At 42.1% G+C, this 12663-nt stretch overlaps 1 protein-coding gene across 1 annotated transcript; it reads left to right on the top strand.

The window, feature by feature from the left end:
• Nucleotides 1-4972: 4972 nt before the first annotated feature.
• On the top strand, nt 4973-10672 carry ethe1 (ETHE1 persulfide dioxygenase). The gene is made up of 7 exons (XM_079562054.1): nt 4973-5367; nt 5952-6096; nt 8067-8215; nt 8292-8421; nt 10103-10192; nt 10267-10383; nt 10469-10672. Exons 1-7 carry the CDS (start codon nt 5152-5154, stop codon nt 10513-10515), a joined length of 894 nt encoding a protein of 297 aa, XP_079418180.1. The 5' UTR covers nt 4973-5151; the 3' UTR covers nt 10516-10672.
• The last annotated feature ends 1991 nt before the right edge of the window (nt 10673-12663 follow it).

Below are 12663 nucleotides of genomic sequence, written 5' to 3'. Positions count from 1 at the left end.
TTCACACTCGCGACAAACGCCTGTTTGCTGCGCGTGAAGTTTTGCAAGCGTCATACATAGGAGGCGTGTCTGGCCACCAGTTGTTGACTCAGGGCGCACTCACACTTGACATCCGAACCTGCCACTCTCCAGCTCGTTTGAGGAAAGGCCTGGATGCCCCGACCGGCCCGCGCTCACACATAAAAAACGAACCGAGCCGTGGCCGAGCACGAGGAGTTGTTTACAAGTGCACGTGAGCAGCAGCAGCGCAACATAATGCGGAAGAAAAAAACAACCTAAACAGCTGCGTGAATTAATGTCTCTATGAGCCCTGTCAAATCTCTTCACTCACTTTTCTTTGCATTTTACTACAGTTTAACAAAAAGGGCTATGGTGAATATAACAGTCGATTTTAATAAAGCAGAGAAATAAGTGCGCGTGAGTGAAGCGGCCAGGGCGTCGGGAGTGAGCAGTCGGGGAGACGAGCGGTATGTGGCCGGGGGTCCGGGGAGCCGCCCGGGAGCGAAGCGGTCGGGGCCGGGGAGACGAGAGCGAGGCAGCCGCTGCTCTGTTTGATAAATACAGCCTTTTCTCACAGTTTTACCGTGACAAATGCACCCGCCCATACAACAGCCGCTTGTATCAGTGCGTGTGCGCAAACACGAGCAACCGAGCCGCGCTCTGGCCCCCCTCCTCCAAGCGGGCCAAAGTCGGGAACCGAGTCCGACTCGGGCATGGTTTGATTGTAGCCTACTCACACTGCACAAACGGACGGACAAGTGTGAGTGCGCCCTTAAAGTCCCGGGCCCTGTTTGATGACCTGCTGTCACGCATTGGGACACAGGCGCTCCTGGCTCATGTTGCTGCTGGTGGTGCATGGCCCCTGCTTGAAAGAAGGAGGAGGTGTCCCTCAAACTCTTCCACTTATTTTTGCACACCTCCGCTGAAAAAATCTATATATTTTTTACAATGTGTTCACTAATATTAGTTACTATATGTTTCCAACATGCAATGCAAATTAAGTGGTAATTGATGGTTACATTCAAGGTTCATTAAAATTGACACACAAAAAATGCTTTGGTAGTACAAGATATTACCTCACTCCAAGTTTCTGTCTATTCCTTCACCGCGACGATCAACTTGTCCTCCATGTTGCAGGTAACAGGTGACGCCTGAGCCCAGTCAGCATCCCTGATTGGTTAAAAGGGCATAAATGAACGCACGTGTAGATTGGATTACTTGAGTGCATGAAGCAGTGGGCGCGGCCTCCCTGTTCTCCCTGGCTTTGACACGCGTTTTTCCTCATCTACGGCTTTGCTTGCATTTCGGAGCGTGTTGAAGCACCTCTACATAGGGTTAACATGGAAGTTGGAGGCGTGGACGCTTTTGGTGTGTACGCACCTTTAGGGATGTCTTGCCTCGGAGTCTGGACACTGGTGGTGGTATGGAGACCCGTGAAGGATGGAGCAGGGAGAAGCCGTGGGCAGCAGAGGTGGAGACGGGGCGGAGGTGGGTCGCAGCACGAATGAACCATGATTGCTGGGGCTTAAATGTGGGACCGATGGCGATGATTGGCTGCTACAGAGGTGCAGCATTGATGGCTGAGATGGGGGTGTGGCCCTCTCGGAAGCGATCATTGGCTGTTGGCAGGTGATGCTGAAATGTTTGTAGGTCTTAACTTTCAAATGATGCGTTGTACTGGCCTTTAAGTTGTCAGCTCCAGTCGAGATGCATTTAGATTTGGGAAGACGAACTGGAGAAAATGCGCTCGGTTAAGGCGGGAGGTAAGACGTTTAACCCCCACTTAAACAGAATTAATTTTGTCCAGTTCGGCTTTACCCAAATTGTTACTGTGTTGTCGTCGCTTTTTTGTTTCGTTTTTGTAACTTTGTTGTCGCAGCGGTTAGCGCTCTTGCGTCACAGCTGGAAGGTCCCGGGTTCGATTCCCATCTGGACAGGACCTTTCTGTGTGGAGTTTTTTGGAGATAATGCCTGGATACCTGGATAAAAGTAACTGGATTAGTTGGTGGGGGTTAAGAGGTTAATGAACATAAAGTTGCTTTCAGTTCTGTTTAAATTTAATGAAAAGATAATCCTGTGAGAAGAAAAGCTTTCTCTGAACTCGCCCTCGTTCGACCTTCAATCATTTACCGAATGCAGTCGTACAGTAGATCATGAGATGATCCGGTGATTGTAAACACTTGGCGCATCACAATGAAATGAAAAGTCTTATCTTGTGAACTTTGGCAGATGGCGTGCGTCCCGTCTGTTTGCCCCGAGCGGAGGATTCCTTTTCCCCTGGTGCCAACTGCTGGATCACAGGCTGGGGCCGCACGAAGGAGGAAGGTGGGCTGCTGCAAACATGAAGTATTTTAGTCCACTCTAAAAGCAAAACCACGAGCAAGTCTTTGTGATCAACTTCTAGTATCCATTTAGTTCAGCACACGTATAGCAGGTAAATTATTTAAGTCCCAAACTGGTACTCGGGGCAATCTGCTGTAGATTCAATTATATATACATTTATTTATGCTTTACTTTTGCATTTAAGTTTGGTATTTTTTGGGTCTTGACATGGTTTCCACCCAGCCATGGCATAATTTAGTCCAAATTAAGTGTCTTTAGATCCTTTTTAGAGATGTTTTAAGCTGCACTTGATCTTGATCTAGGCTTAGCGGTGCTTCAGATATCAAGTGTTTTATGAGGTTGTACTTGGAAAATCAAGTCATTTCTAAAGTGGTGCTTTGGGTGACTTAAACACTGACCTAAGCCATTGATAAGTATTAATCACATTCTTACATTGCAAAAAAATAAATAAATAAAAGGTATTTGTTTTGTATTTATTGTAAGTACACAAATTTTATTAAAAAATAAACATAATGTCACATGCCAGGGTGTATATTTTTTTAGGTAACAATATATAGTGTTTTAAAATCCTTTCTGTTCTCTGCCTCTCAAAATGATCATATATTGGGCATCTTTGTCACAGACATAGAGCAAAAAACACCCATGTTTTTTTACTTGTCAGATACTTACTGTGCCATCGACAGAGCAGGGAATGACAGTTTTGCATAACCCCTGATTTTATATTATTTGTAATGGCCCTGGCTCTGTACCTTGATGGCCTTAACTTGATGTGATCTGAACATGATTTCCACATAATTGCTCTAGTCTTGAATGCATTGTATCCTATTGTAACATGGATCACACTCAATTTCTTTGTCCTCTCTTTAGGGCGTGGATCCGGTAGGCTAAAGCAGGCTCAGGTCAAAGTGATCAACCAGTCTGTGTGTTCGCATCCAGATGTCAACGGTGCATTCCTTACTCCGAGCATGATGTGCGCCGGCAACATGTGCGGAGGGGTTGGCATCTGCAATGTATAGCCTACAGACAATCAAGTGTCCTCGATTTGGAAACCTGCCTGACAAGAAACCTTTTATTTATTTTTCATGGTCCGAAGGGAGACAATGGAGGGCCTCTCATATGTGAAACCGCCATCGGAGAGTGGAGACTGGCGGGAGTGGCCAGCTGGTCATGGGGCTGTGCCCGACGCAACAAACCAGGAGGGTTCGCACGAGTGACACACATGATGGAGTGGGTCGAGGGATTCTTGGAGGTATGGATGATTGTACAAAGTGATAAAAACCTACAGCGGCACTTGTTTTCAAATACTAACAGCCTTGGCCTTTTGTAGGGCTCACCCTGACGACTGCAGCGCACAACACCTGCCCTTACTGATAAGACCTGGACTTAGATAATAAAATATAAAGCCAAGTGGCAAACCCTGCGTGTTGTGTTTTCTTTTATCATTCTCTTAAGTATGTCATGATTTGTGTTCTGTCCCCTGTTTTTTTCTAGTCTTGTATTGTCATGTCTGTTCTGTCCTTGTGGTTTTGCTTTGTTTCCCTTGTGTTGATTACCTGCCTCGCCCGATTGTGTTTCACCTGTTCCCTGTTCCTTCTGTATTTAGATCCCTGCGTTTTCCCTTGTCCTTGTCGGTTCATTGTGTTTCTGTCAGTGTCGGTGTCGCTGTATTCTTGTTCATGTCCGGTCATGGTTTTTGAGTTATTTTGGCCTTGGCTTTGTCAATTAAATTTGATTTAACCTTTAAACTGGCTGTTCTGCATTTGAGTCCTCACTTCACCATTGAAACATGACAAAGTGTCCCATTTTAGTCCAAAGAATAAAGTCTATAGCTGCAGAAGTGTGTCTCTTCAGGTGTCATATTGGTCAATAGTCTAGGCCAGAAATGGGCAAGGTTTATGATGCCAGAGTCACATTGGATATTTTCCACGGGAGCCAGACCAGTTGCAATTTGGTTGTTTCAAACAATTACTATTCACATAGAAGAGCAACACATGGCTGCAGTTAAGAATGATCTTTATGTCAATGAAAACATTGGTGTTTTCCCCCTTATTAGGCAATGCATGTTGGGCTTGGTTGTGTAGATTAACTTGAGAGCCGTATTGAAGATGCGGTTTGGCCCAGTTTGGCCACGCCTGGTCTAGGCCTAAACAATTTGACATGTGCATGATCCTCATTGGATTATCCAGACTACACAGATATCCCAATAACAGCTGGGATATCTGTGTAGTCCTGTTTTTTTTTTTTTTTACCTAATGTAGCCATATATTAGGTCCTGAATTTGACCTTCCACACACGGAGTAATTTTAGTCTCGTCGTCATGTAGCCTACAGAAAAAAGGTTTGAGAAACACTAGCATAGTTAGCTGTCACATTTTTTGTTCATTAACCCATGTTTATTTCTTTATAGATCTTGTTATATGTTATACCACTTTAAGGAGTAACGCTTGGGTTATAAAAGAATAGTAAACTAAACTGGTAAAACCAGTCAGAGTAATGAAGCCTGTCATTTGTCACGTAGGCTCGTCGCGTGCTACTCCCTGCAGGGAGAGCCCAGTAGGGTGCGCGCTCGTGCGGTTGAGTTGACCTTGTAAACTTTGACCAAAACTTGCCCATTGTTGAGTGTAGTGACCACAGTGCAGCAGCAGGGTCTGTGCAGAATGGGTTCACCTGAGGTGAGACTTTAGCATTAGCTCTGCTGCACCATGAAATAGTCTGTCTTACTGTTTATCTGCACCATCTTTATACAACCTCCCACTTCCATTGCTCGGTTGGGTTTGCTTACGCCAAGGGAAAGAATTTACCGGGAACAATGTGCTCCGTTATTAGGAGGACGAAGCCGGTCCAACTGGCTCGAGCGCTTCGCTTCAGAGTGAACAGCGAGGGCTCGTGCTACGCTCCAGCCGACAACAGACACGTCTCCCCCGGACTGCGCTGCTCTGCTCTCCCGCTGATCCCCGGACTGACAGCTGCTGGCAGAGCCTACTGCACCAGGATGGCACGGACCGAAGGACTGTTGTTCAGACAGGTTAACTATATACCACTCTCTGCCCTGTGTTATGGTACACAAGACTGTATCAGTGTTTGTATCTGCGGAAGATCAACGAGGTTAGCTCACGGGTCTGTTAGCTCCTTAGCCTAAACACTTCAACTGATGCTAACGTGATGGAATAAAGCACTTTTACTAAATTATCATAAATCGTATAAGTACAACTCATGATTGTATTTACCGAGGCCAAACACTGGCAGCAAATTCCTGATAGTTTGATACAAAACTCCTTCTAAAGTTCTGGTGCACAGAGGTTTGACTTTGTTTGGATTCTCCTCATAATCCGTGTGTGAGTGAATGAGTAATGACGACAGTAGCGCTTTGACAAACCTGCTTATACAGGATAGTAACGCGCAATACAAGTGTAAGGCATTATTATTACTTTACTGACATCACCTAAAAGAAAACACTATTTGGTAAAAGTGTGTTTCCAGGGATCTTTCTGGACGTGGACAACATGTCGCATATTTCAATACGTCAGAATAAAGGGCTCTGTGATCTGGTTCTGTTGAGAAATTCCTGTGCCTTTTTTGCCAAGTCATGCTGGTGTCTTTGTTTTGCAGTTGTTTGAAAGAGAAAGCTGCACATACACGTACCTCCTGGCAGACACAGAGACCAGAGAGGCAGTCCTCATTGACCCGGTTCTGGAGACGCTCAACAGAGACATGAAGCTCGTCAAAGAACTGGGACTGAATCTGACCGTGGCAGGTACGACCGGAGCCGCCTCATATTTGTGTCATTTCAGTATTCATTCACTCGTCTTTCTCCCGATCTGTAAGCAACAACAGCCTCAAGGGACACCTCATTTAAATACCTCGTGTCTTTTAAGCAATATCATAGTGTGTTCTTGGGAAATAGCATCATATCATCATATATATCATCATATATATCATCATAAATCACACTTTTACGCTCAAGCAGTCACTCACAACTTAAGTAATATTTCTTCAGTACTTTTTTATTTAAGATTAAGATTAGTGATGTTATTCTTACTCGAGGAAATGACATAAGATTGGACTTTATCTCACAGTGGGTATTGTGCAAACAAATTGTACTGAATGAATGTATCTTATGTACAATAAATGAAAAAAAAAAAAAAAAACTGTGGGGCAAAGAATATAAATTACAATTAGAACAGAATGTAGAATATAATAATACAGTAAATGTCAAATAATATTCATATTTGGATTACTCTACTCACCCCTAAACCTTTTAAAGGAATAGGCCACCGTTTTTACATACTGAGATATGTTCTAACCTTAGCTTTGACGAGTTCTTTAGGACCTGTCTGGTCTTCCCCCGTGCCTTCAGTCACGTAAACACAGCACAGACGGCGTTAGCATTTAGCCTCTCCCTCTCTCCACTATAGCTCCAAAACAGGTCAAGATAGAAGCTACCAAGCTCTTCCACGTTTTCCCTATTTAAATATGGTTACGTGAAGTGTTACACGACAAAGTATAATTACACAAAATTAAACAATGTGGATTTTCTAAGCGGATAAAAGGGGGAACTATATTGTAAGGCGTAATAATACCAGGAGTAGTTTGGCGTCCGCACAGTGAAGTGAAGAAACTTTTTTCCATCTTCGGCGCTTTTTTGAATAATATCTAATATCCGTCCTTTCATGGCAAAGCCTCTGGCGGCGCTATATCACAATGTTTTGCAGAACCATATGACACTTTTTCTTGTCCGATAGATTCTTTTTGATAACGTCATGTGGGGCAGGGCGACTATGGCCTAGAATCTCTATCACAATATAAAAAAGAAATATGATAATGATATATTTAACGATATAATTGACAATGGACAAACTACTTCAAAATTCCAGCATTATGCCTATGGAGATTAATGCAAGATATTTCATTCTTTTTTTTTGCGCCATACTAATTTCCTCTCAAATATGATCTAATCAAGCAATTTACATCCTTCATTTCATTTCATCGTGTCCACAACAATATAAAAAACTACAACGATATCAAAAAATTATCTGGCGATGCACATTAATGACGCAGTGCTCCACAGTTTTCACAGTCAATAGAGACCAATAATGATCAAGAATTCAGTCAGAACAGCAGAGGGCAAACACTGTCACACAAATATATCTACTTTTAATGATAGTTTTCAAAAATATCAATAAGATCAACCTGTTAACCCCCACCTGAACAGAGCACATTTTCTCTAGTTTGGTGCTACACAAATCTAAAAGCTTCTTGAAAAAAGTGACAAAAAGGTGTTTTGTAGGTCTTAGTTTCCAGATGAGGCGTTACACTGGTCTATAGGCTGTAACCTTCTAGATTTGGGTAAAGCTGGACTGAAGCGAAAGTGCACTCAGTTAATTTGGGATTGATTTATTCTTTTTGAAATAGCTCTGTGGTTTCTTGTTTATTTAAATGTAAAATTTAGTGATGCCACTGACAGCTCAACAGACCCATTTCCAGTGTCAGGGATCATTGTTTCACATAAGAAAAAGGGTGATGATTATTGCATTATTGGCGTATCATAATTAACGAGAGCCATGTATCGCGTATCAAATCGTGAGGTACCCAGAGGTTCCCACCCCTAGTTCAGTCTCTGCCCTAATACAATTTTCATGCATTTTTTAAATGATCCCCCCTCCCTCCTCTGTTTAATAAACGCTGTATCTGAGCAGGACTGTGGCTGTTTTTTCATGTTGACAGTAAACACACACTGCCATGCCGACCACATCACGAGCACAGGGCTCATGAAGAAGCAACTGTTTGGGCTGAAAAGTGCAATCTGTAAACACAGCGGTGCCGCGGCTGACGTTCTCCTCAAAGAAGGGGACAAGATCACCTTTGGGAGACATGTGAGGATCAACTTCTACTGCCTTATCTGCCTTTTTGCTACTTTTTAAGTGACGACCGCATGTGTGATTTCCACAGTGTCTGGTCGCGAGGGAGACCCCGGGGCACACCGACGGCTGCATGACTCTGGTGACCGGCGATGAGAGCATGGCTTTCACTGGAGACGCACTCCTCGTCAGGGGCTGTGGCAGGACAGACTTCCAGCAAGGTAAATGATGAACAGCTCACCCACCATTTTTGTAATACATCAACGTGACCACTAGAGTGCAGTGTTATACAATGTTGTTGTTCACAGCAAGTCTAAAGCTTACTTTTAACTTTAGTAGAATAGTTTTGAGCTGTAGTGATTTTCCATTTTGAAGTGCAAGGTGAGTGCATGAACTGACAACTTTTCCATCAGCAGAAAGTCTTCATTACCTCAATACCTCCTGTCAGGGTTTAATTTGTTTGGTGTTGGCATTAGAAATCCAAATGACTTTGAAAATAATATCACCGCTCAATCAAAAATACATACAAACATGTTCCAAAACAATTTCAACTGCATGTTTTGCTTAGATTTTCTGTAAAGTTGTATCATTTTTGTCAATTTAACAAGAATTTTTGCTCAAAATTAGCAACATTTGTGTAATTTACTGTAAAATATCCACATTTCACTCGCTTGTTTACTCACATAATGAATTTGAATGAATTTAATGACTGCAAAGATTTGTTAAAGGTGCATTATGGAACTTTTTATGTGGGGAAAAAAAAAGCGCATTCAACCTTTTTGTGACCCAATGGCTGTATGGGTGCTTGGTTAGCCAGTCCCTCCAGGATTTTGCGGCCATTTTTTGTTATAGCTGGGGTCTAAAATGCTTGATTTTGTGGGCCATTTTTCCAAAAGTTGCAATTAAGACTTGCGATTTCTTTTCTGCTTAAAATCATGTATTTTTTACATTCAATCAAACTTTTCTTACAACGGACTCTGGGGAAAAAGGAAAGACTTAAAATAGGCATTATTTTAAATAGTTTTCTGGGGTGAATGTAGAGCTGGGCAATTCCCCCCCCCTCAAAAAAAAAACTCGATTCACGATTCGATTCGATTTTTGTGATAAATACCAAGACACTACAACAGTGTTTCTCTAACTTTGCAAAAGGAGTGAAACAGCGCCCCCAATTTGACGCTGATGGCCAAAAAGTGTACTGCATCCATATTTACCATTGAGAATGATAGGGAGAGAGAGTTAGTATTAACCACATGCAAAAGTAGGTCACTTTCTGGCGGGCCAATGAAATTGTTCTGGTGGGCCAAATTTGGCCCGCGGGCCCCACTTTGGGCACCCCTGCTCCAAGCAGAGGTTAGAGAGCTAAAAATAAATGAATACATAGGCCTAATAATTTAAAAAAAAAGAAAAGATTTTTGGAAAATATGAATCGATTTGACTTACCAACTCGATTTTTAAATCAAATTGATATTTGAGCCCTAGGTGAATGTACAATTGTCTCATTTGTGACTATGTCTGTAAAAGGTGCTATATAAATAAAGCTCTTCTTTTTCTTCTTATTACCAGTTGTTTTAAGGGTTTCTGGTTGGTTTTTCCTCTGTGGATGGATCCGTCTTCATGGTTACACTTGCATAACATACAGAAAACTTGCCAGAAGCCCTAAAAAACAATAACAAAAGCTTATTGAAACAACACCACAGCGAAATGTGCTGTAATCAGAGCTAAAGTCCGTCCAACCATTTATCGAGCGTGTGACCTTTTTCTGTGGTAACTTTGTCACTGTCCACAATAAATTCGACTTTACAAACCTGAGAGAAATGTCCTGCTACGTCGTTTTCAGATATTGTGAGCCCATGTCACCACAATAAATTATATTCTGCAAATGTTTTTGTGTCTGTCTTTCAGGTTGTTCAAAGAAACTCTACGAATCCGTTCACAGCAAGATCTTCACTCTTCCCGACAGCTGCCTGATCTACCCCGCACACGATTACCAAGGTCGGTTACACAAACAATACAAATCCATACTGTGTGCCTGTTGCAGTTAATAATCTTTTCTCTCTCTGCGTCAGGCCAGACAGTTTCCACGGTCGGCGAAGAGCGCAAGTTTAATCCCCGCTTGACCAAAACCTTGGGAGAGTTTGTGGACATCATGAACAACCTCAACCTGCCCAGGCCGAACAAAATCGGTAAGCACAACATTTCGGAAATTACCGTGAATTTTTTTTTTGCACTTTGACTCATATTTGTTTGTGACCTGCCTTTCTCTTTCAGACGTTGCGGTTCCTGCCAATCTGGTTTGCGGACTGCATGATGTTTAGCTTCTCTCCGAGTCTTCATGACAATACAGCAAGCCTTACAAAAAGACAAGAAAAAAACAAGGAAAATCATGAACCTGTATCAAAACTTGAGCCAATAACAATTTCTGCTACTACTCTAAATGAGTCTAAAGTGCTTTACTGTTGAATATTTGATGAATGTGACTTTTACAGATGTATTTGTATGATTGTTGAAACAGATGTACTGAAAAGCATCTCTAACCTGTGTTGTAATTATAATATGTGATTAAATTTTTATTTTTGACCTTTCGTTCTTTGCGGTTTGTCGCACATTTGCCGAATGACACAGAAGTGATTCACTCAAGGTTCTTTTTAAAAAATATTTCAATTCCGCACATTCTCGGCTGCTCGTGCCCCGACTGTTCCTGCCAAGGTCTTCACTGCTGACGGCCGTTTTGCGTAGTTGGAAAATACCATTTGCATGTAGAGGTTGTAAAAGAACCACCTCCGAAACCATCAACAGTAGTTTACCTGTTGTAACGGTACATCATGTCAGGTGAGGCACAATGTCACATTCACAGCATCAGATGTACAAAGTATCACGACTGAAATGCATTTATCTTTTAATCTAGGAAGCTTGACCTAATACCCACCTGAACCGAGCACATTTTCTCCAGAACGGCTTTTCCCAAATCTAAAAAACGACTAATTGACCACCTGGTCTTGCACGCTGATTTAAAGGGACTATACAGAGTTTTAAAAAAGTTTAAAAATTATGTATTTTCCTCCCCCTACATGTTCCAGCAATGTCCTAATGTGTAGAATGAGCCAAGACGTATTCACAACTGCCTCTAGAATCCTGCATTGTCACTCAAAAAGGTGTTAATTCGGGTCCTGCACGAGCTTAAAATAGAAGGTGCAGTTACACGTATGACCTGAGGTGGCAGTAGTGAGTATGAAATGGCAAACTTGCATCTACTCCCTTTGTTGTAATAATATATATTCTTTTTTGTAAAGTCCCTCTCGGATCTCGGCAACTTATCAGTCTGGTATCCTCCCGTGTCGACCAATGAGACGAGCTTTTCCTGTGAACCAGCCTGTCCGGTCCAATCAGGAGGGAGGAGGAGCTTGATCGTTTACGTTTTAAAATTCTGTCCTTGTTCTCCTCATTTTGCAAACTAAGAAGGGCTTTCTGGTTTAAGAGGGGAGGAATTTGATTGTTTACTTTTAAATTTCACTCCATCTCTCACTTTGAAGCTTAAAGACTATCACTTTAAAGGGACTATAAGATGTTTAAAGATGTTAAAATTATGTATTTTCCTTCCCCTACATGTTCCAACAATGTCCTAATGAGTAGAATGAGCCCAGACCTGTTCACCACAACTGCCTCTAAAACCCTGCACTGTCACTCAAAACGGTGTTGCTTCAGGTCCGAATTGCCGTCATGCACGAACTTAATATAGAAGGTGCAGTTACAAGTATGACCTGAGGTGGCAGTAGTGAGCATAAAATGGCTAACTTGCATCTAGCCCCTTTAAAGCAGTACTAAGTGACTCATAGAGGCCATAAGCAGGGGCGGACTGGCCATATGTCCATTCTGGAAGAGCACAGAAGGGCCACTGGGGCCACCAGTACCGCCTCAACCGAGCTTTACCCAAATCTCAAAGCTAAAAAGAAAAGCATCAAAATAGCGAGAAAAAGAGGATGAAGAGTCAACAAAAACATGAGAAAAACAAGGACAAAAAAACCTACAAAAACGTGAGAAAAACACAACAAAAAATGATAATTAAAAATAATTTAAAAAAAACAACAAAAATATGACAAAGTTTCCATCACTTTTGTAGGTCTTAGCTTTCAAATGAGGCGTTACATTGTTGCTCTCCAGTCGAGAAGCTTTTAGGTTTAATTTGGGTAATGCCCAATATAAAAAAACATGAATCTAAAAGGAATTCCATGGAGTAAGGTGTACCACAAGGTTAAATTTTGGGACCATCATTATTTACTATAATGATTTTGCTTCTGTTTCTACGACCACCTTTCCTGTTCTTTTTGCTGATGATACCAGTCAAAAAAATAATAATAAAAAAAGCCGGGAAAATGCACTCGTTAATGTTAAGGCGGGTGGTAAAAGGTTAAAATATGTATTTGTGGAATTGCACAGTTACACTAATTTGGGCCAGGCTGGTCAGA

Source organism: Gobius niger (genome assembly GCF_951799975.1).
Source record: "Gobius niger genome assembly, chromosome: 8".
NCBI classification, from domain to species: Eukaryota; Metazoa; Chordata; class Actinopteri; order Gobiiformes; family Gobiidae; genus Gobius; species Gobius niger.
The sequence above is the reverse complement of the archived record's forward strand: the minus strand, read 5'-3'. Positions and strand labels throughout refer to the sequence as shown.